The sequence below is a fragment of the Conger conger genome, chromosome 5 (assembly GCF_963514075.1).
Source record: "Conger conger chromosome 5, fConCon1.1, whole genome shotgun sequence".
Lineage (NCBI taxonomy): Eukaryota > Metazoa > Chordata > Actinopteri > Anguilliformes > Congridae > Conger > Conger conger.
The window spans coordinates 18,271,277-18,294,728 of NC_083764.1; the positions used below are offsets into that span (position 1 = coordinate 18,271,277).

At 45.0% G+C, this 23,452-nt stretch overlaps 1 protein-coding gene across 4 annotated transcripts in view; it reads left to right on the forward strand.

Moving 5' to 3' along the window:
* The window catches only part of cnksr3 (cnksr family member 3), a 37,935-nt gene extending 14,918 nt beyond the window's left edge, over positions 1-23,017 (forward strand). For all 4 annotated transcript variants that reach the window (XM_061241958.1, XM_061241957.1, XM_061241959.1 and 1 more), the window contains 12 exons: positions 1,201-1,364; positions 8,281-8,483; positions 9,730-9,817; positions 13,625-13,666; positions 14,835-14,954; positions 15,415-15,474; positions 16,894-16,962; positions 17,438-17,584; positions 19,185-19,306; positions 19,919-20,106; positions 20,789-20,875; positions 21,434-23,017. In XM_061241958.1, the coding sequence (XP_061097942.1) occupies positions 1,201-1,364; positions 8,281-8,483; positions 9,730-9,817; positions 13,625-13,666; positions 14,835-14,954; positions 15,415-15,474; positions 16,894-16,962; positions 17,438-17,584; positions 19,185-19,306; positions 19,919-20,106; positions 20,789-20,875; positions 21,434-21,708 (1,565 nt within the window). In that variant the 3' untranslated portion in view covers positions 21,709-23,017. The remainder of the gene's footprint in view (positions 1-1,200; positions 1,365-8,280; positions 8,484-9,729; positions 9,818-13,624; positions 13,667-14,834; positions 14,955-15,414; positions 15,475-16,893; positions 16,963-17,437; positions 17,585-19,184; positions 19,307-19,918; positions 20,107-20,788; positions 20,876-21,433) is intronic.
* Positions 23,018-23,452: the final 435 nt, after the last annotated feature.

The window sequence follows — 23,452 nt, forward strand, 5'->3', positions numbered from 1 at the left end:
TTTATGGAGCTAATTATTTGAGCATTTCCTAGGTTTTCCAGACTGTTGTAAACCCTACTTAACAGCAGGAGAACAATTAAGTGTCTCCTGATGCTCTCTAGGTACATGCTTCTTGTTCCATGCTTTGCCTTCCAACAGCATGTTAACTCCCACATTAATGTACCTCCCCAAGACTACAGTGGTTTCTTCCATTATATAGCTTGTGATGCGAGGAAGGGTCCGCATCTGTCGGTTTAGGGGGAGGGTAAACTGAAATGTTCCTTATTGTTTCCTTCCACAGCTGTGTGCTATTCACCTACATGAATACAAACAGATCCACGTGGTTTATGTTCTTTTCCATATTGTAAAGCTTTCTGTAGAGTTCTAGGACGACTCTAAAGTAGTTGACTGCCTTTTGTTTTGCAAGTTCCCTTTTGTGAATTCGCAGAAACGCATTAATCAGAATACCAGAGGTACCATGTTACTCAGCAAGCGGATTATGTGTGGGACAAAACCAGATGTCCTGACAGAGGCTCCTTTAAACCTCTTCCAATTACACAAGAGCTCCGCACTAATTGGGCTGTAAAGTTCAGATGTGGAGCTGCAAATGGCGTCGTTTTTCAGTCGCGCCTCCTCGGCTCTTGTTTTTTTCTGAAGAAAAGTCACTCCGTACAGTCACATCAAGTTCAGCAAACACGGGCAGTGTCTACCGCTGTATTAGCTGCCTCTCTCCATGGTAGGCCCGCAGCCATCTGTCGGTTAGCTCTCCAAACAAAGGTGGGTGGGGGTTCAACCTATGTGATATTTATGACCCCCCCCCCCTCCCCCTTCCACCCGTCAGATGTTGCATTTGTTAGGTCTCCACTATTTACACAAACAAGTGTGCTGGAGGGTACCGCTCTTTGAGATAGATGTTTGTTTGTTCCCAGAGGTTTTTGAACGGATGAGGTCTGATGGACCTCTTCGTCTTGTGTAGACTGGAGGGTTGGGTGGTATCTGAAGAACTGGTCATGTGGCGCAGGGTTGTAAAAGTCCTAAAGTGTGGTGGCGGTCTAGCAATGCAAGTATGGCCACACTCTGGCCGTTTGATCCGGTGATCTGGTCTGACGGAGTCATGATGTTATGAAGCCATGCTCTATCCATGAAAGGGGATCTTTGTCTGACCTTCTCTCTATTTCTTTCCTCTTTCCCTCTCCACCTCTCTTTCCTTCTCTCTCCCAGGGCTGGACGACAACCTTCAGCAGTACGTCCGTGGCTTTGAGCTGGAAAAGATAAACGGCGAGCAGCTGCTGAAGATCTCGCACCCTGACCTGGAGGAGCTGGGAGTCGCCAGGATCGGCCACCAGGAGCTCGTGCTGGAAGCTGTGGACCTGCTGTGCGCTCTGGTCAGTGTGTTTTTAAAGGCGACCCACAGCTTCGTATCCAAACATAACATGTTTGTCTTTCCTCCATTACCCCATGCCCAGTGAGAACTTGTGTTTGTCCTCGTGTTTAGTCAGTAGTTTGGGACTATCCCTCCATTACAATTACTACATATTCATCCCCATGCCCCGTTGAGAAATTTGCATCCCCAGACCTATACTTATTTAATTCCTTGAAAATGGTAACTTTCGATACAGTGAGAACTGTGTGCCTCCTACTAGTTTCTGATTTAGTCAGGACCTGGCAGGTTCCTTTCTTTCTATTAATGGTGCTTCCGTTTCTTTATGCTGAGAAATCATTTTTGGCTGCCGTAAACACACCCACATACTCGAAAGCACGATTTCAGTGGGTATATGTATAATTCTGTCAATAATCCCTATAGAACTATATTTAACAGAGCTAAATCCAGACTATTAACATACCATATGTATTGGGCACTATACACTCAGAATGTGTCTTTGCCTCATGTTCAGTATGGGGCGACATGGCACTAAGAGCTGTTGTCTGGCAGTCGGAGGGTTGCCGTTTCGATCCCCTGCCCGGGCTGTGTTGAAGTGTCCCTGAGCAAGACACCTAAATGACTCCTAAATGCTCCTGACGAGCTGGTTGCTCCAATCACCATTTGTGTGTGAGTGTGTCTATGAATGGGTGAATGAGAAGCACTTTGGATAAAGGCACTATATAAATGCCAACCATTTACCATTTGAATGTCGTGGCCTTGCGTTTGTCCATACCACATTTCACTTTCATACCACTTCTGTTCCAAGCCACAATGGTGTCAGGAAGTGAAACGATGGGCGGGATACAAGCCTGTTTGATAACATTCACTTTGCACATTGACCTTTAAGCACAGGCTCTGACATTTCCAGTGTTAGCTACTGGGAAAGAATGTTGTTGCCCACAAGCATTGTGTTTTGTGGGGCCCGGCTGTCTTGGTGTCCAGGTTTGTAACCTGGAATTCAGACCTTTAGAAGCAGTCTCAACATAAAGTAAAGCCATCAGTTTGGTATGGTTGTAGATAATTGTTTGATTTTTATCATGTATAGCTGGCAGTTGTGTATGATTGTAAAAATTGTCATTGTATCATGGAGTGGTGCACTTGACTATTGATACATTTATCTGAAAGATTAATGTTAATTATCTCAATAATAATAAGTACACATAAACCAACAATTAGTACTCAATAATTCAATATAACAAGCAAGAAGATATCGAAAGAGGAGCACGGGAGACATTATTGTCTTACCTACTCCGTTCAGACTTGGCAGGAGAATTAGTTGGATTGCAGCCATTTTACCACACTCATGATAGTCTTACATTTATTTAAATACTGCTTAATCAATGTTAATTACCTTGTTAGATCTTCAGTGAGGGCAGCTATACTGACATTTGGCAGATTTACCTTATTACACACTGCCAGACCCAATCAGCAAAAACATTGGGGTCATAGTATAAGAAAATCTGGGCCATTTGAGGACATTTGTATATCTGTGTTTGTCAAAAAGCCTGACAAAGAAAGAGAGAATTAGGAAGCATGTTGTCACACTCCCAGTCATTCATTAGAGAAGAGGCACAGGAGTATATGGTCCATACACTCATTGGGGGTGGGGGCATATTGTTTCTACTCTTGCAAAGAAACCAGACCGACCACTTAATCAGAATCAAGATCAGTCACGCGTCACTCACTGGACTATAGGGGCACAGGAAACTCCCAATACAGACAGACATGATTGTGTCCGAGATAAAATTCATGCACTTAACCGAGCTGGGAGAGACTTACTCAGAGACCGGGAAGAATTTGGTGTAATTCTAAGGTAAAATATAAATCTTTATGAAAACATAAGGCCAGGTCATGTCAGTCTCAATAGATTTTTTGGACTGAATAGTGAAGTGTATAAGTGAAAAAATTTAAAGTAAAGAGTGCAGCAGTCTGAACAGAGGCTGAGGTTGTCAGCCCAGTAACATACAGTACATTACTGAGGGATGAGCATTACTGAGCCCAGTACATGACTAAGGCCTCATAGCTATGGTGTGAGCCTCTCGGCAGGAGAATGGATTCAGTGGGGAGGGATGAAGGGATCTCTCTCTCTCTCTGTCTCTCTCTCTCTCTCTCTCTCTCTCTCTCTCAGTACCTCACTCACACAGACACACACAGAGGAATGTCCGATCAGCTGTCGCCTTCCCCGTGTTCACACCCCTATCCCTCTCCTCTCCCAGCGCCACACCAGGGAGCCCAGGGGGGCAGGGTCACAGGGCCAGGGCTCTCTCTGTGCTCCAGAGGCCCTTCAGTCAATTACAAGTGCGGCTCGGGCAGAATTTACGGCCCTCGGGCCCCTCGTAAACATGAAAGGGGCAAAGAAAGAAACACACTGAGCTTCAGTTCTCACACTGCGGTCACGCGTACAGTGTTCAGCGCTGTAGAATTACGGGTCCCTGTGCATATTTCAGCTCGTATTCAAACGCATGCACTGTGCTCCCAAGACAAACAGCGCAATTATTACATTCACTATGTTAATTGACCTTATTTCCGTCCCATTATGTTATGTTATAGTTGCTGGACCTCCAGCAGGACCTTCCTTGCTTCTGTTTTTTTTTTTTATGTCTGCCCTATGTACCAAGAGGGAAAAATCTATTGTTTGTGTATGAGCTAGCCAAGCACACTGCTTCTAGGCTTTCCTCTGATAGCAGAACATGTATGAGTAGAAGGTCAATGCTATAAAGCACTCCATTTAACCTATGTAACTGCACAGACTTTGCTGGCAATTAATCCACATCAAGCCAAAATATGAGTTTGTGCCCATTTTTTTCTTGTAATACGGTCAAGCCCACACGCAGTATGGTTACAAACGGGCCTGTCAACCCAAAGTGGTTAGTTGTGTGTAGAATGTTAACAAGCATTAACTTATGTTGGACAAGGAACAGGAAGTGTACAGTAGGTGCGTTAATCTTCCCTGACAGCGGGAAGAAAACAAGATGGCCGACAAGGCTCTTGTATAAGTACAGCTGTTGTCTTGCATTAGTTCGGCCCTCAACAACTTCTAAAGCTCGAGTGACTTTTGATCCCCGGACACAGGAAGTGTCTTTGCTCCTTTAACAGGGCTGTGTTATCAAAAGATCCGCCAGCGCTGAGAACTGGCAGTACCATCATCGATCCAAAATGTGCCTGCACTCTGGCAGGTGTCGGGCCGACACCTCCTCCACTGATAAGCTCTAATGCGATGACGGACATTTCGAGGAGCGAATCGGCTGATAGGGCAACCTTTCAGTCGGATGGTTGCCGTGACTTCGCGGCGGCGCCAGCGTTTCCATTTTTGGGGCCTGCGGGTAGCGGCGGTGCTGAGACCGGGCACGGCGCCAGGGGAAGCGGAGCGGTGTCGCCTCTGTGTTTCTCTGACGCGCTCCTATCGTGAACGCCTGCCAAAGGCCCTCCGCCGCTCCCGGACGGAGCCGAGCGCTTTAATACGCGGGCGCGTACTGACAGTAATGCGCAAACGATGGCTCCTGACGTTCGGCCAGCGCGTTACCCGGGCTTTGGTCTTTATTGGGAAAGGGCCCCTGGCTGGTCTCGAGCAGCTGTCACTCGGGGGCCGGCTTTGACTCTGCAAAAGGTCGGCAGGAGGGATCGTTCCTGGCTGACTGCGGATAAACAGGCCCTCCGTGCCGGGTCAGACCCGAGCTTCGGACTCGATGGCGTGCTCTTATGATGTCACCGTCATGCTCAAGGGAAGAGGAGAGGTGGGATACGAATAATATTCACTTCTCTCACCTATGTGAGAGCCCTGTTACCCTGTAGGATAAGATCCTACTCCTCTTGTTGCTTTTTGGATGGTGTAAAATCCCTGCATCAGTTACTCAAACGGAGCTGGTAATAGAGGAATGATGTGAAAAATGACAGTCATTCTGTAATCCTATTGAAGGAGGCTGCTGTTGAAATGGCAATAGCGTTGAACATTGACACCATTGTGAACACGTACACGTTTTGGTCCATTTCTTTGTTTTGTTTTGTGGTCTGCCTATGTGCGTGCGTGCCCTATGAGCATGTGTTGCGTGCTTCAGTGTGTGCATGTGTGTGAGGGATGTGCTCAGCATGTTAAACTATAGCTTGTAGCTCATGTTTCTGGTGATGTGAGAAACAGCTGTCACACCCGGAGGCTCCTATGGTGTGACTGCACTGAAGCTCCTGAGTCTATGGAGCTTCAACACTGCACTCAATTCTAAGCCAACCCTGTAGAGGGGGCCCTGCGTGTCTAAACGCTCTGTCATCTGCACTATGCCTTAAAACCATAAAACAATCTCTTGTTTAAAATCTTAAATTTTCTATAGAGCTGTGACCCACAACCCACAACAAAGCCTGCAAACTGAAACCTCCCGCATCAGCGTTTTCAGAAAGTTATTTTCAGATACACGGGAAATTGGCCTGTAACTTTTCCCCCGGGTGGCTATGGAGCTGACTTCAGTGTCAAAAGAACGGGGTGGAAACAACAAGTCATGAGACGAGCTTTGCGTGGTCGAAGTTGCCAGAGGAGTATCTGCTGAAGAGCAGGAAACAGATGGGCCCTCCCATTCTCCCTTCCCCCACCTGTCTGTGACCCCTCCCCCCCCCCCCCCCCCCCCGCCCCTCAGCCTGGGTGTGAAGGCCCTCACGGTTACATTCCGGTCGTTTCCGCAAAGCAGGTGATGCGTGCCCCACTTCCTGTGTCCCGCCGACAGGAAGCACAGCCGGCGCCCCTTTCCTTAGAAAACGGGACAGCGCTCAGGAAGTCGACCTGACACCTCCATCCATCAGCACGGCCATTCCACGGCCTCGCGTGCACTCCTTTGTCTGTCGCTCCCCCTCTTCTCTCCCTCTCCTTCCATCCGTTCATCCCCTTGGGGCTTGAATCCGTGCCCCCGGGTTTAAAACGGAGGGTGCCGTGGACCAGAGCAGGGACACAAACGCGTACGGCCGACGGCCTGCGTCTGGGCCTCATTACCCTTCCGGTGATTAAGGAAGGACGGGTTTTTGATCTGTAACGACTCCGGGTGTCCACCATTTGGCCTGACGCTGAGGAATTAACTGAATCTCCCTCGCTCTGTCTCTCACCCCCGGCGTCTGTCAGACAAATGATTCATGGGGGAACGATTCCGAGGGACTCGCTCTGGGTTGTTTCCTTCAGCGCCTCCGATTCTTAGCAGTTTGAGGCTCTTGTCATAATGCTGGTATCCAAGCTCCACCACCCTCTAGACTGCCTTGGTAACCTCTGTCTGAAGCGCGCTGTCTTTGGTTTTTCTTTTAATCTTCACATTAAAGAAGAAAAGCCGCTTGCTGGGATGCGTTTCTGACAGCCGTGTTTTTTCCTGCATTCTTCCGTTCTTCCAAGAAAAGCCCATATGCTGTCTAGTGACTCTAAAGGATCTGCAGTGCTGAGATTTGCCAGATCAGTTGTGACCAGCCTAGTCGGGCCCCAGGTCTGGACAGATGTATACCTTCCCTTGATGGTAATGCCTGAGATTCGGTCTCAGTCATCCACTGCAGTTGGCAGGGCAGGCTCATAAATGCAACGACGCCTCCTTGGCGGTTCTGGGCCCCAGACATTTGGCCACGTGGTTAAACTGGCCAAGGGTTCTCAATAAAGGAAGGCTGACATGACAGTTTTTGCAGAGATAGGATGAAATGCAGATGCTGTCTCGCTGACTGGCTGTTTAGCGTTGAGCAGATGCTCCTGTCCAGAGTAAAGCCCCAGAACAGCTCTTCTTAATTCAGTCCATGTTCCAGATTTGGGAGGGTTCTGGATTTTTACTCTGTGCTGACTCGGTAATCCTGCTTTCTCATACAGGCCACAGTTCCCCCAACCATTGTACCTCACTAACAACCCATTTCCCAGAGCAGTGTTGTGGAGATTCAGGGTGTGCAGTGTGTCCTGAGTGTGCACACCATGGTCTGCAGCTAGTAAGGAAGAAATTGGTGGACCTTTTCACCTCTCCCATTTGCACCCCTCTGGTGGAATGGGAGAGGTGAAGGATCGCCTAAATGTCTCAACAGACAGAGAGCCTCAGGGGGTGAAACGCTCTGTACATAGAAGCAGAAATGTATATTTAGCACATGATGGCATCAGGCTGAAACTCAAATGCATGTAACGTTGGAAATATGGTTGAGACATTTAGGCGATCCTTATGATACATACTAGAGTCTTTAATTTTCATGTCAGTGTATATACAGTCTAAGTATTTGGACAGTGACACATTTTTCACTCTGCACTCCAGGAAACAGACAGTTGAAATAAAACACTGTGTGGTTAACATTTCAGCTTTAATTTGATTGATTCCCCCCTATTTTTCTAGCAAAGAAAATAATAATAATAATAAAAAAATTTTTTAAATGTGCCGCTGTCCAAATATTTATGGACTGTCTGTGAAATATGACAGCACTAATTATTTGTCTGTATGTATAGTTATAAGTTGTGTGTACAAGTGTTTCATGTGCGAGCAGTGCAGAGTAAACTGGAGTCTGAGGAATGTTTCAGTGCTAGCCCAGCAACAGTCACGGGCCAGACCCCTGGAATGCAGGGCGGTTTGCACTGCAGAGGCCGTGGGACTGACCTCGATGTTTATAATCCGGCGTGTCACTGCAGATTACAATTAAACGCTAATGTTTGTTTTCAAATACTTTGTTTAGGATCTAATGGAATGACGCTGATAAGCGTCAGACCTTAAAAGTAAGGATAATCATGAAGCCTTATCTGTGTGTAGTCAGTCACTGACAGTTGGTGACTGCGATATAGAAATATATTAGCGGATTTTGTTTTGCATTCACTCACAGAGCATATTCACTTTACGTATGCGTTGTTATTGTTATTATATGTCATTTAAAAGCATTGCGTCTGTGCTTATTCCCCCCAGAACTATGGAGTAGAGACGGACAACCTGAAGAATCTGGTTGCGCGGATGCGGGCATCTTCCAACAACCTCCACAACTGTGCGTGGGAGCGCAGGAAGAACCCTTCCTATGAGGGGGTGACCTCTGGCAAGCCACCCAATGAGTTCCTCACCTCTGTGGTGGAGCTGATTGGAGCAGCAAAGAGCCTGCTCGCCTGGCTGGATAGGTAGGGTACACCTGGCACTCCTAAATCCTAAAACATGCGTGACTTGCTGTATAACATATCACATTGACGAACAGGTCAGGTCATTCAGGCCAACAATGCTCACAATTTTCCTACTATTAAAGGGTACCTAATTGCTCACCATTTACTTGGAACACTAGATGGTATCTACTGTAGCACTGTTTCAAGCCTGCTCTTGAAAACCCTGAGCGTTTCTACCACTGCTACATGACCTGGCGAGCTAGTCTATGCCATAGTCCAGTCCCGTGCTCCCTATCCATTCATCCTTATTCCAATACATCTGGCACTATTAAGTCTAATTAGAAATTGAAATTTTGTATTTGGTCACATATCAAAGCATTTTACAGATGGTAAATAAATGTTGATTCCTTTGCCTGTGACTGTAAAGTTGAATCCACGGAACCAAATGCAAAGCCTGTTCATATATTACACTCGTTTTCTTGAAATATTACTGTTGAGCCCCTTGCGTGCAAGTCTTTTAGGGGGAGGATTACCATTTGTGGTTCTGAAATATGATGTTACATCTACCAGACGTCAGGAGACAGACACCGAAAGAATGTCCATCAGGGGCATTCGTGCATCTGTGGTTTCAAACCTATTCCTTTCCTGAATTTTTCCTCCACAAAGTCCTTTTTCAGTGAAACCCGAAACTGTCTGCTTTGTTTCCTAAAATTTGAGAAGTTTCACTGTACAGAAGTTTCACTTGTACAGTGTTTAGCTGAGGAAATATAGGCGGTATTATCTTGACACCATATATGATTAAGGTATCTCTCATAATGTGTGTTACATGAAGTTACATTATTTAAATGATCACAGAACCTTAACAGTTTAGTCCTTGTGCAATTAGTATTTATACTCCTGTCTTTTAGTCTCTCTGATGTTTAAAACTACTAGAATACTAGTCATGAAAGAAAGTGGACATCTTTGAAGACAAAGAACAGTGTGCAATAAAGTTAACAGGATCATCTGAAATGTGTGTTTGCTCTTTGGTTGCTGTCCAGATGTTATCAGAAGAGTTATCTTATTTGTCCCTGGCCTGCACACATTGTAAAAGATGTGTTTTTATTCTGTAAGAATGATGCCAACAGCAAAGTCTTCATTTTCAACACAACACTGTTTCATGTTGAGCTGATCCTGTATTCTATATCTGTATCTGATTGGGTGTTGGGTCAGCTGTCCATTAGTTAATTAGTGACCTATGGCCTCTCTCTCCTATATGTCAATACAGAACTCCTCTGACCGGCATTAGCGACTTCACCGCTACCAAGAACAAAATTATTCAGCTATGTCTGGAACTGACAACCACAGTTCAACAGGTCAGTATGGTTTTTTTCCCACAGCCTATAAGCTAATCTCCAAATACATGCCTACCCTACCCCCTCTTTAATAGTTCTTAATACTTTTTCCACTTCACTCTGGGCAGACTTGCCCAAAGCGTTGGCATTTACCTCAGTGTAGCTAATTCGCCAAGCTGAACTCAACAAAATCTCGGCAGCGCTAATGAGAACGGCCCCAATGGTGTGAACCTCGGTTTACCATTTCATAAAACCGCTGATCGTATTAAAAACGAAAGCCCTGCCAACATTCCTCTACATTGTTTCCTGAAAGAACTGGAAGCAGTTTTCTTGTAAAATTGGGGTCTGGATTGCGTGCACGTCATGTTCAGAAATACACAAAGTAAAGAATGTGTGTCTCGTTACTAAAATTACTACTCACTAATTGGCATCAGGCAACTTCTCTTATTCATTGCTGTGACTGTTTTAGCAATCTGAATGCACAGTAATCTTACAATGCGTTGCCCTTATCAAGGTGTCATGTTCCTAAAATATGCCATAACGTGAGTGAACTGCGTCTTCTTAATCTACACACGTCAAACAGCAGGCTTAAGAAAAGATTATATGGTTTATACAGACTTAAGATTTCTTGGCAAACCTGTACTTCATTTACACGAAACATGATCCCTTATCCAGGGCAATTTATAATACAATTCCTAATTTCACATTATTCTGTAAAACCAGTTTATCCAATGTGATTATTTACCTAAACAATTGTTGTAAAGTGCATTGTTCAAGGCTACAAAAGCAGTGTGCCAACTGATATTAAATCCTATAACAGCTTCTTCCTACATTCAGTGAGGGAAATGAGGCGAATGCTACTGAAAAAAACCATGATATTGTTAAGAGAATATTTTTTAAATACGAATTAATGAATGCAAGAATGTGATCCAATCTTGCTGTACAGGTGATCTTTAAGAGTCGTAAGTATTTTAGCAGCAGCATAGTTTCTGAGAAACTTAGGCAGGTTAATCTGGGTTTGTCTGACCACAAATTGGATGCGTTTAAGACTGTTTACGGGTTCTGGGGATAAAAGCACCGAACCAAGGTGTAATTAACAGTGTGAAGTGGTTAGAAGTGGAAGACATCAAGAAGTTGTTATTACGAGGAAACTCATCACATGATAGTTTTTTGTGTTTTTTTCTGGTGAAGAGATCTAAGCATGAGACTGTCTGTTCTGCATGGCTACACACACTTCAAATGTGGAGGGAAAAAATGTGGCAGTGTGTAAGTCCTTGCATGTGTCCAGTCCTGTTCCATATCACAGGCGATCTTGCATTCATTTTACCGTTAGCGACATCGACTGGCGCACAGGGACCCAGCATAGTCTGCCCTCTTCTGGAATAGCGGTTTGGTTGTTTCCTCCTTCGTCTATTGGGTAATCTCAAAGTTTGAGATTGCATACAACATGGTACACATCCTTCTATTGTCTTACTACTCACAATCTGTTTAAACCAGAGGTCACCAACCCTGGTCCTGGAGAGCTACTGGGTCTGCTGGTTTTTGTTTTCACCTTAAAATCAGCCCCCTGTTGAGACCCAGGAAAGTGAGTTAGGTGAGTTAGTTGTGTAATCATCTGCTCTAATTGATTAATTAAGTGCAGAGTAACAGCGAAAACCAGCAGACCCAGTAGCTCTCCAGGACCAGGGTCGGTGACCTCTGGTTTAAACTATTTGTAGCCTACTTGCTAAATCCACTTAATGAAGCCATTAAAGATTTTAATGTAATAGTATATTAGACTAATGCATTGTGTTAAGTATGACGTGAGAGGAATCTTGTGTCTAAACCGCACTTAAATACCTTTTGAATGAATAGTAGTCTTTGTTGAAATTTAAGTTACACGTAGATCCTATTTAGGTGTCCTGAGAATTAAAGTATTTTCCACTCATGTTTTTGTAATTATTTTACACCATGTGCCCCAGACGCTGCATGCTGTGAAGTGAAAATTATAAACCGATGTTTAATAAAAACGCACGCTAGCGTGAAGCGACGAACAGACCGTCCTTCCGCGGCGCTCCATACGAACGTAACGAGACGTCTTTTTAAAATGGATTGATGCAGACGTCCTCGGCAGCACTGTGTATGTACACGGCAGTCTCCGGCCACCACAGCTTTCAAAGATAATCCCGCAAATCTTCTCGATTCAGCCGGAACAATGGAACGGCATGTTAAGTTTATCTGTTCGCTGACCCAGTCCTCCCTCTTGGGATGTGGAATGTGCTAGGCTAGGACGTGTGAACATGGCAGGGTCGCCCTCAAACATTGTCCGAACCAGAGGTTTCACAGCCTATGAACAAAACTGGGCTTTTTTGCTTTAGTACAATATCTATGGCAGTGTGAGTCCTCTGGCGAAAGTTCAGTTCCTGTTTTTAATTCGTTAGCGTGTAAAATTCTTCATGCCCCTTAAAAACTATGTTCTGGTATTTCTCAGGAATGCTTTTATAAAGAATTCCACTTGGCTATTGCAAGTACTTGCACACAAGTGTTTATAACTTCAGCTGCATTCTGCTTGCTACACAAGGCTTTCGGGCACTGAAATGCCTGGATTGAACAGTGCACTGACTAAAGGAATCCTCATTGAATATTAATGGAGAATGCATAATTTGGGCTGCCAGTGTATCTGTCGGGAATGGAGAACCAGTATTTCTGTGGTGGTGCCATGCCAGGGAGTTTGGCCTCTTCAGCAGCACACTGAAAGTCAAAGAAAGAAGGAGTGTGAATGTGAGTGAGAGAGACAGATAGACTGCGGAAGAGTGACAGGAGTGAAGGAGAGTTTCCACGGCTCACCCTGGTCTCTAGAAAAGCTGATATTAAAGGTTCTGGTTGCCTAAAGGGAAGTCTCTGTGCTTCTGAAATTTAAACTTCCTCTTGAAATTCAAAGGTGTGACTGAAGAAGAACAATGGTCACTGTGGCATGGACGTTTACCACCATGTCTGCCTGGTATGGGTAAACGGCCATAGCAGCAGTGATGAGGAAACCAGGGTATCGCAAGACCCAAAGAGGAACAAGCCATTAATACTATTGCCATTGCCAATTTTATTACTAACAGTCTTACTGCTAAAATCATTATTATTCTTGCCATTGTTATTGCTATCGTTAGTACTCCTGCCATCCACCCTTTGGCATTGATTTTTATATTTACAGTATACGCTTGTGTGCCTTGGAAACAGAATATCTTATGATTGCCTTTCCAGTTATGCCGATTTGAATAGGAATTTGTGTGAGAGAAAGGGAGGGGGGGAGGGACAGAGATGGTAGTGTCTGGCAGTGTCCATCTCTATTAATGCAGCAGATGGCAGTTTAATAAGGGCTCCTGGATTCAGCTCACCAAGGCCCTCTGTTCTCAGTGATGGACAACAGCCCGGCGTAACCATGCAACCCCAAGCAAAGATCCTCTCACTCACTCCCTTAGAACTGATACACAGTAGAACGTACCACTTTCTTTGGAATGTTCTGGTGGGGGGGGGGGGGGGGGGGTCGTCCTCCCCTCTGCACTGTCTTTAGTGGTTATTGGTCACCCCACACTATGCCCTGTCATTAGCTTGTCACCATATATCCACAGACGTGTAATTTCAAAACCCCGATATCATCAGACTGTTTATTTGAGGGACGTTTCCAGTCTCCCCATTTCCGGATGTTTAGCTTCATATTATTTAACAAGCGCTGGAATTTCTTTTCTTTTTTTTCTATTCCGTGGTATTTGTATGCATTTCATAGTATATTTTAAGCCTTTAAGTGTGCGTGACTCAGGACGTGGCCTCTAAAATATGTGTTCTCTTTAACTGCAGGACTGCACTGTGTACGAGATGGAGGAAAAGATCCTGGATGTTGTAAGTATCCTGTCTCTCTGTGCGGCTGCAAAGAGTTCGAACCAAATTGCATTTGACGGTCACATCAAAGAGAGGGTCTCTTTCTCGCCAGAAAGCAGGGGAAATAAGTCATCCTTCGGAAATCGATTGCGTGGCAACGAGCTTCTGTCACTTTCCCTGTTATAATAGCGCAGACCGGCTTCAGCTGCTTCCTGAGTGTGACACGAAGCAGTCATAGGCCCTGACACACAACTTCCTGAGCCTCTTTCACTCCGTCTCTCTCTCTCTTTCACTCTCTGTCTCTTTCTATCTCTCTAGTAGTTTATACATCTCTCTCTCATTGTCACTTTCTCTCTTTCTATTGCACTCTCTCCTTCTGTCTCTCTCTCACCATTATTCTGTCTCTCACTGTTGCTCTCACTCTCTTTCTGTTTGTCTCTGTCTCTCACTGTCGCTCTTGCTCTCTTTCTGTCTGTCTCTCTGACTCTCGCTGTCGCAAACTTCACTGTCGCTCTTGCTCTCTTTCTGTCTGCCTCTGACTCTCTTTCGCTGTCGCTCTGTCTCTCTCACTGTTGCAGTCTCTCTCTCTCTCTCTCTCTCTCTCTGTGTTTCTGTCTCTGTCTCTCTCTCAACGATGCTTTGTTGGCGTCCCCTGCTCGGACGATCACACTGAATGCGGTTGGGTTGGTTTAACCATTGCTGTTACTGTCTGACCTTTAACCTTCCCTTTCGTGGTCAAGCATCAGAGGCCATTGCTCAGTCTCTTTGATGTTGACGTGCTGGTGACATACCTCTGGTCCTCTGACCCTGAGAATGCAAAACAAGAATGAGTCAGCAGTCCATACGCTAATTTGTTTAGTCTAAATTTAACACGTTCCCTAACACCCTTCCCCCCTCTGTTACTTTAGTAGATCATTTGAGTACTTTCTGCTGTGCACTGAAAGTTCCCTTCTAGCCGCCACTGTCACATAGAAATATCATACTCAGGGGGCCAATGCTAGAGCAGCAAGCATACAACTGAACAGGATAAAGAACATTTTACAAGCATATAAAAGAGCTTTAAAAGTGAAGCAGCCACAATTAGTCACAAGTGTCTAATGAAATGAGATACTTCAGTAATAGAAATACATTTTTTCAGAAATTAGCTGCCAAGAGTTTGTTCACTAACCAGGCTTCCTGTTAATTTCAGTCAAAGGTTTTGAGCAGCATCTGCGACCAGACTGTGAGAATCACCTCTGACCCCATGATGAGCCAGCCAGCCTGTCTGGAGGAGGTGCAGATCCAGGACGTCAAGGCTGGGGAGGGACTGGTGAGATGGGCTTTCCCCGATAACCCAGCCAAGTCAAATAACTGTATGGATTTATTCTAGCAATCCGTCACCCGAGTAAACAGTGACTGACTGGCTGAAAACAAAGCATGGCAAATATTGAAGAATATTAGTGCCGTTTACTTATCAAAGCCTAATTTGTCATTATCATGATGCGACACATAAATTAAATTCCTTTAAGAAGTAAGTGTTAAACTCCAGCCAAGTGTTGGGGAGTGAAGGAAAGTCAAGTCTCCTGTATGTAGACATCTGACCGACCACTTTCCCTGGGTTTATTTTTCACAACCTATAATGTAATGTAAACACCCTGTGCCATGCATTGCGAACAACGCTAGAAATGTAGCAATCTAGAAATTCATGGGATATACGTTGCATGTGTGGACCAAAGCCTTCATAAGGACCCTGTGACCACAAAGAATTTATGTTTCCTCTAATTTTCCAGGGCATGTACATAAAATCCACTTACGACGGGCTACACATCATCACGGGCACTACTGAACATGTGAGTTTGATTCTCTCCCTGCCCGCAGTCTATCTATATGCTCTTACTGGGGTCCTGTCTCCTGTCTGGGGTTGGCTGTCTGGAAATGGGATGGGGAAAGAGGAATGGTCTGTTAGCTTTCTGCTCTTTTAACATTTACAATTGAATGCCATTCTGCTGTTTGAAGTGCCAAATGCCACTGAAATGTAAGTCTATCTCAACAAGACTTTTAGTTGTTCCATTTGAAGTCTTATATTTCGAGTTAAAATCTCATTTCACTTTTTTACAAAATTGAGACAAAAATATTGCCTTTTACTAATTTCAAGATTTGTCAGTGAGTTAAGAAAAATTCACTTGTCAAGCAGACATTTAATTAAAAGAAGTTGGGTTTGTTTTACTTGAGAGAAAAAAAGATTTTAAGTCTCATTACAAAGCTAAAACTTAAGAGGAGTCTTTTTTGCCATATGTTTCCATTGGTCTTATGAGCAACTCCAAACAAATGTCTCGGATGCTGAGAAATGTTTGTGGGTTCCTTGCGTGATGACATGGGGTGGACCCAAAACCCAGTGAAAAAGAGGCGACATTTGAAACAAAACCACATAATTACTGTTATGGTGTTTCTTTGCTGCATCTCTGTACCTGAATACATTAGTCAGCCTGTTTGTCATTCTGGCTCTGAGAAGTCCTCCCTGAGAGTATACAATAGCTTGTTTGTTTGCAAGCATTTTTTTCTTTTCCTTTGGCTTCCATTTCTGAGGACTGCACATCTGAGTTTTTATGAGGTCCACTCTTGGGTTCCACCCACTCAGCCTCTCTGAATGAAACCTATGTAGGGCCTCTTTGAAAAGGATTTACCACATTCACACTGCAGCAGGGGGTTTCTGAACCAAACAAAATGGTAGCGTACTCACATGGACATTAAATTGCTTCATATGATAATGTCACCTTGATAACTTGTGAAAGCTGCAAAGCTGCACCATTGAAACTATCTTGATGAAACCACCAGCAAGGCACTTATTTCACTTCAGTAGACATCTCCTGTAATCAGAAGAGTGCTTTACTGGCAGGTAACACATCTGCAAAAAAGATAGTAGCACTCTTTTGGAAGTCACCACACTACCAAGGATAACAAGGACACATGTATTTAAAGAAGAGTCAATACAAGACTTCTCAACAACATGATGACAGCACATATATTATATGATTGTATTTTCTTCTATCACTTGTATATAAAGTGTGTGGTTTTTTTCCCTGGTCTCTCTGTACAAGCATTTACGGTATATTCTCATGTAATATGTTGACAAAAATGAAGGCGTGTGTATGAGCTGCAGGATGTATGAGGTGTAAAATAACGAGCTCTGTAATTTAAGGTAAGCAGATGCAATACGGCAGTCTAAAAAAAGTTTCTAAATAAAATATCTCTCTTGCTCTGCTTCGTAGTCTCCAGCGGACAGAACTCACAAGATCCACGCCGGGGACGAGGTCATTCAGGTCAACAAGCAGACAGTGGTGAGCAAACACACTTTTCTCCTGTCTCTCTCTGCATTCACTGCAACTACCTCACACCGGTACTGCGATGCGAGAGTGGCAGTATCAGTATTAAAATGGCAAAGGGTGAGCATTTAACGTGCCATGATAGGCTGAGAGACAGAATGCAATGTGACCTGATAGGTGGAGAGAGACAATATTATGCACTGTGAACATTGGAAATGCTGTATTGCACTGTGATAGGCTGATACAGGGGCAGCCTATAGCCTAGTGGCTAAGGTGCTTGACAGGGATCTAGAAGGTTGGTGGTTCAAGCCCTTGAGCAAGGCTCTTAACCTCACATTGCTTCAGGGGAGAATGGCCTCGCTTAGTCTTACCAACTGTAAGTCACTTTGGATAAAAAGTGGCAGCTTAATAACTAATGTAATGTAATGATGGAATGTGCTGTGAATTTTGAATGGAGAGAGAATGAATGTGCCCCTTGTATTGGGTCCAGGTGGGCTGGCAGCTGAAGAACTTGGTGGGAAAGCTGAGGGAAGACCCTTTGGGTGTGGTGCTAGTCCTGAAGAAGAGGCCCACTGGTACCTCCAGCTTTGCCCCGGCCCCCCTGAAAAACATGCGCTGGAAGCCCCCCCTAGTGCAGGTAAAGCCTCCGTTCCCCTGCTTCCTCTATTTTATTTTATTTTATTTGTAGTCATCGATACAGTCGCTGGTCAGGGTTCTTGACTGGGATCTGAAAGGTTGGTGGTTCAAGCCCCAGTGTAGCTACAATACGATCTATGCAGCTGTTGGGCCCTTAACCCCACATTGCTCCAGCGGAGTAAGCCCCTGCTTAGTCTAATCAACTGTAAGTCGCTTAGGATAAAAGCCTAAGTGAAATGACTCGTAATGCAATGTAATGTAATGTTTTTCGCTTAGACCAGTGGTTTAGCAACCCTGGTCTCGGAGTGCCAGTGACGTTTCTGGCTTTTGTTCCATCTAAGCTCAATGGTGAAATGCTGAGTGCCTCCAAGCTAATGTTTTCTACTTGAGGGGGAAAAAAAAAGATCTTAAGTCTTATTACAAGACTAAAATGCTTGTTAAGATGGTCACTTTTTGCAGTGGATGGAGTAAAAACCAGGACCATCCCTGGCACTCCTGTACAAGGGCTACCTACCCCTGGCTTAGACTGCGCTGTTCAATTCGCAAGCGGAGACTGTGATGTGATGTCGAGGCTGCAACAGGCTGAGGCAAGTGTGTGGCCCACCCAGGCAGACTTCGAGGGTGGAGACTGAGGTGTAGGAGTTAGAACAAAACAGCAACCTTGCTCTTTGGTGGAATAACCTTAAGTCATACAATAGGCACAGGTTGCTAATGGATACAGACAAAGGTCTCCATGAATGGAAAAGGCACTGCCCTTTTTTCATTGAAATAGGATCAGGATGTGTTTTTTAAGACCTTGTATAGATATGTCCACCAACATTAGACTGATGGCTTTGAAGTGCTGAATAGGTCTCTTTTAATAGGCCAAGCTTCATTTAGTGGGTCCATTCTACCCTTACAGTAAATCTCAACCATGCTAAATTCTCAACCACCCACCTCATGACAAAGGGTACAGTCTACCCACCCCTCCAGAGGTGGAAAAAGCGGCTGCAAAAAGATCAAGCGGATTCCGAACGGCCTGTTTTGTCCATTAAGCCTGCTTGTGTAATGGTGGTAATCCAAATCCATTTACAGTATTCCTATGCAGTGGGTGAATGTGAGGCCATCAGAAGACCAAACGGGAGCTTGGAGTTCCTGAATGGTCAGGGTCCCATTCAGTACAAAAGGGACCTGTGACGTCAGCCATCAGTTGACGGCTTTCCCGTCTCGCAAAACTTGGATGCACCCCACCCAGCCCACATTTCCAAAACACAAGACCTCCCCTAACAAAGGGCCCATTCTGCTGTCTGTTTGTTTTAGATGGGAATCAAAGTGCTCACTCTTGATTTTTACGATAAGAGGGCCTCAGTACTTCAGACAAGATCTTAACTATGCCTATCCTCGCCTAAATCTGTTGTGCCCTGGAGGGCGGGGATGGGGGCGGGAGAGATGGCCCATAAATAGGAAATGTCAACTTGTTGCTAATGGCAGTCCTGCTTTTGTGTCAGCACACTGCCTATGGAAATGGGTTTTTAAATCAGCAGAGCCACATTCACAGTCGGCATTGAGCCTCTCACTCTTCAGCCTTGGTAAGAGCGTGTGCGTGATGTTTTTCGTTCCAGAGCGCCCCCTGTATGCCCAAAGCCCAGTCTCCGGAAAGCTTGATGGACTCCTCCAAGAAGGAGAAGCCCGCCATCTTGGACCTGTACATCCCCCCTCCTCCTGCTATGCCCTACATGCCCAGGTGAGGACACCTGCCCATCTGCTCACCTACAGGCCTCCCAGCCACATTACTCAGGGCTGATGGATAGCTCTGATAAGCATTTGGTTTCTTAATATTTCCCTACACCAGTGGTCTCCAACCCTGGGTCTGCTGGTTTGTGTTAAAATCTGCACTGAGTTGAGACCCAAGTAACCAGGTGAGGTGAGTTAACTGTGTAATCAACTGCAATGCAGAGTAACAATGAAACCAGCAGACCTTGGGGTTCTCCAGGACCAGGGTTGGACACAACTGCCCTTGGCCTACAACCAGAGATGTGTAGATGGCTCTAGTGGTGGTTTTCTAGCCACATTAAATGGTTTGTAAAATTAAATAAAATGCTCAATTGCCTTCTGTTTAAAAAGCTTCTGCCGAATGTCCAAATTGAAAATTTGTGATTGTACTCATCCGAAGAGTTGGCCATTTCTGTGGAAATCAGCGACCACAAATCGTTTCAGCGCCTCACCAAATGTTTGTTCCGCCATGAAGTTTTGAAACTTGCTCTGTTTTCTAAAAGCACAAGTCACGACTCATTTGCCTTTTTACTGTGCATCTTTTTCCTCATTTCTCGACGGTGCTTTTCTCCGCTCCTCTCAGAGATGGAAAGGCGAGCATGTGCTCTGGCGCCAGCAGGAGGCAGAAGGGCTCGGAGTCGCCCAACTCCTTCCTGGACCTGGAGAGCCGACGGCGCTTCACCATCGCGGACTACGAGAACAAGCTGACAGTCCACCCCATCGAGGTCAACGTGCTGCAGCCACGCCTGAGGGAGCAGACCTCCTCTCGCGGTCAGTCTGAGAACAAAAAATAGCAAAAAACCTTGAGTGATAAATACATTTATTGGGCTTAAAGGAAAACGGCAACATTTTGGGAATCTTCCGATTTACCCAGACGAGATGTTCGATTTCATTTTTGTGTATTCACAGGCTCAATTTCCATGTTAGCAAAACGCGTTAGCTTAGCATAAATAACTTGAAGCCTATTGGAGTCAATAGCCTACCTCCTTCAAAGTGAAGAAATACACCTTACAGCTACTCCGAAGCTGTCTTATTTACATGAGGTATTACCAAGAGGCTTCAAGTCTTTATGCTAAGATTACATGTTACGCTAACATGGAAATTGAGTCAGTGAATGCACAAAAATTTTAATGAAATCAAACATCTCAGAAGTCAGAAAAAAGGTATATTTGTTTTCCTTTAAACCACACAAGGTGAATAAAGAGCCATAGGAGCAAAAAAGGCTTAACTACACTGCTGTATGTGCATTGAGGCCACAGCGCATTTCGAGACCGTATTCACTTCTTCAGGCATGCATCCTCATGGGCATGTCTTCTTTTATGAGCGCCAATATAGTTTATTTAATCGACTCTTTTCATGTGGCGCTTTTCTACAGATGCATTGGCAAATTAGCCAATAGCAGGTGACTGCAATATTGCATCTATAACTCGGTGCTATTTCTCTACCTGTGCAGCTAAGCCCCGCCCCCTGTCCATGCCAGTGGATACCTGCATAAGCATCACAGACCCATATTCCAGGCCCTGGTTGCAAGGAAGGAAAGGTACGTCAATATTTTTTGTAGTACAATCCCATGAAGGAACACTGCAGCGAAGTTAAAATAAAATTGGTCACAATTGGATTAGTACATAGCCTGCAATCTCATTCTTTTTGTTTTTAGTGCCTCAATTGAGTCAGAGGGGTTAACAACAGTGTTTTGTTCAGAGAATCATTCTCACTGTGCAGAACATTGCTTGTAAAGGACATCTGTGATATTTTGAGTGGTGTCCTTTAAACCAGCGTCTGACCAGATAGCATGGTCATTAGAAGATTTAGCTTCATTTGTTTTCTGCTTCTGTATGGTACACTTAAGTCACTATGGATAAGGAAATAATCAAGTAAAGGCTAATAGCTAATTGCGGTGCCCATTAGGCCCATGTTAGGGTTGGTAGCGGTGACGCTATCCGTTACATTACATGGCATTACATTTTATTTAGCCAACACTTTTATCTGAAGCGACTAACAAAAAAGTTGAAATGGCAAATAGGCCAAGTCAGTCAGGAATTATTATCCACGCTCTGTGTGTCCATACGGTAAGATGGCCGCCCCTTGTCCCCTGCAGGGGAGGACGGCCTGCACAGATACCTGAGCAGCGAGCGCATTCCCGCCATCGCAGAGGAAGCCCCGCCCTTCCAGCCCCCTTACAGGCCGACGTCGCGGGGGGCGGACCACATCCGGGGCAGCCGCTGCCTGGTCGACCTGCACAACAGCGCCACCATCCCCTACCAGGAGGACTGCGGCAAAAAGAACACCCCCGCCCCGGCCTCCAAGCCACCAGCAGCAGAAACCTCGGTCCTCGGCAACTTGATCAGCCGCCTGAAGCTGCTGACCCATTAGCATGCGGCTCGTGCTGGGTCACCCGCTCGTCGTCTCCCCCACGCTCGGTGCCTCTTTTCTCCCGCACCCCCCTCCCCGGCAGTCTGGCACAGCAAGTGCCAGACCTCACTCGGACTCCAAGCCGAGCCGGGTTGTTCCGTTAGAACCCTTCGCCGCATTTCAGCTCCTTTTTGGAGCGCTGTCCGGGTCCCACAGAAGCCCCTTTGTGAAGACGGTGGAAGAGTCGGTGAATAAAGTCACTGTTCTACGGGTTATGCAAGGCGCGGAGGGCGCTATTGGAGGCAGCGGTAGCTCTGCCACGTCTTATTTTTCACTTCTCCAAACGGAAAAGGAAAGAATTATTCAGGTTCTAGAAACACTTGCCTTATTTTCTGGGAATAAACTGTCTTATGTGTGACGTTTAAGTTATTAGTTTTTTTTTGTCGTTTTTTTTGGTTGAAAACTTCTCTGTACAGTCGTTTTGATTTTGACATGCCAAAGTATTGGGACCCGTTTCAATTATTCCTCCCCATGCTATGCATTTCTTAGTAAATGTACCTCAAGCAAAGTTAACACTAGAATGAAAAAAAGAGTTTTTTTCTATTTCAGATAGAGTTGTGTATTTCATGTTGTTTACCTGTTAGATTTTGTTGATAATGCACACACTGCCAGTGGTGGCCTCTTGTCAGCTATGCAGTTAGGATGCCTTTATGCAGTACTGTTACACACGATGCTTTTACCCTGAACCTTACATGTGACGGAATCCATTTTGTGGTCCTGGTCACCCTGTCGTAGGTTGGTGCACAGCGGTCAGGTCATGGCGTTATCAGCCCAGTTCTCTCTGGACTCAGACAGATCTTCCTTCAGCCTGTGTCCTCACCCACTGTGTCTAAGAGCTGTGCTGCTCCCAGCGTCATTTGTTTCAGATAACCAGCAGGGGGGAGGAAACGGCACTGTGCCTTCATTACTGTCAATTGAGTATGCAAGCACATACACACACACACACACACGCACACACACGCATAGATGCACCTACCAGCTAACTCTCATAACGTTTCAGAAACGTTGAGAGATTGTTACGTTTGTTTGAGCTGTTTGTAGCAGACTAGCCTTGTAAACCTCAGGGGTTGTTGGCCTCCCTAGGAACCGTGGGACAGATCGCCCTGTTAAACACGCAGATCGAGGCCACGGATAGCTTGACGTTGAGTCTTACAAGAGTACAGTATTAAATATTCATATTGAGAAAAGTGTACGTTAATGTGTTGTATCACAACTGCCTTTGTAATGCTGTTGAAAATAGTATATTAAAATAAAAGTGCAATTGATTCAAGTTCTTGTCCCGTGATTGCTTTTGTAAAAATTATGGTTTACTTACTGTAGAGGGAATCTGTAATGAATGTGAGAGAAAGTTGAGTTGAGGTTAAAGGTACAATAGGTAATTTTGGACTTCTAACGGTCAAGAGAGGAATAGCAGTAACAAACACCTTCAAACCACAACACTGTTTATCCCTCCCCCTTCTCTGTGAACGCGCTGACGTTGAAACGCCATTGGCTGTGGCAGTTAGAACCAATTTTCAACCAATGAGCTTGAATTATTGTACAGCTATACAATGTATTGGCACATTGTATGCGGCCCGTCAACTCTATATTTTGAAACCCAAATTTTAGGACTATGAACACAGACAAAGAGTGAGTCAACATGTCAGTGAGCCTTTTTCAATGATAGGAAGGGATTTACAATGATCTTGTAACAATGTTTTAACAC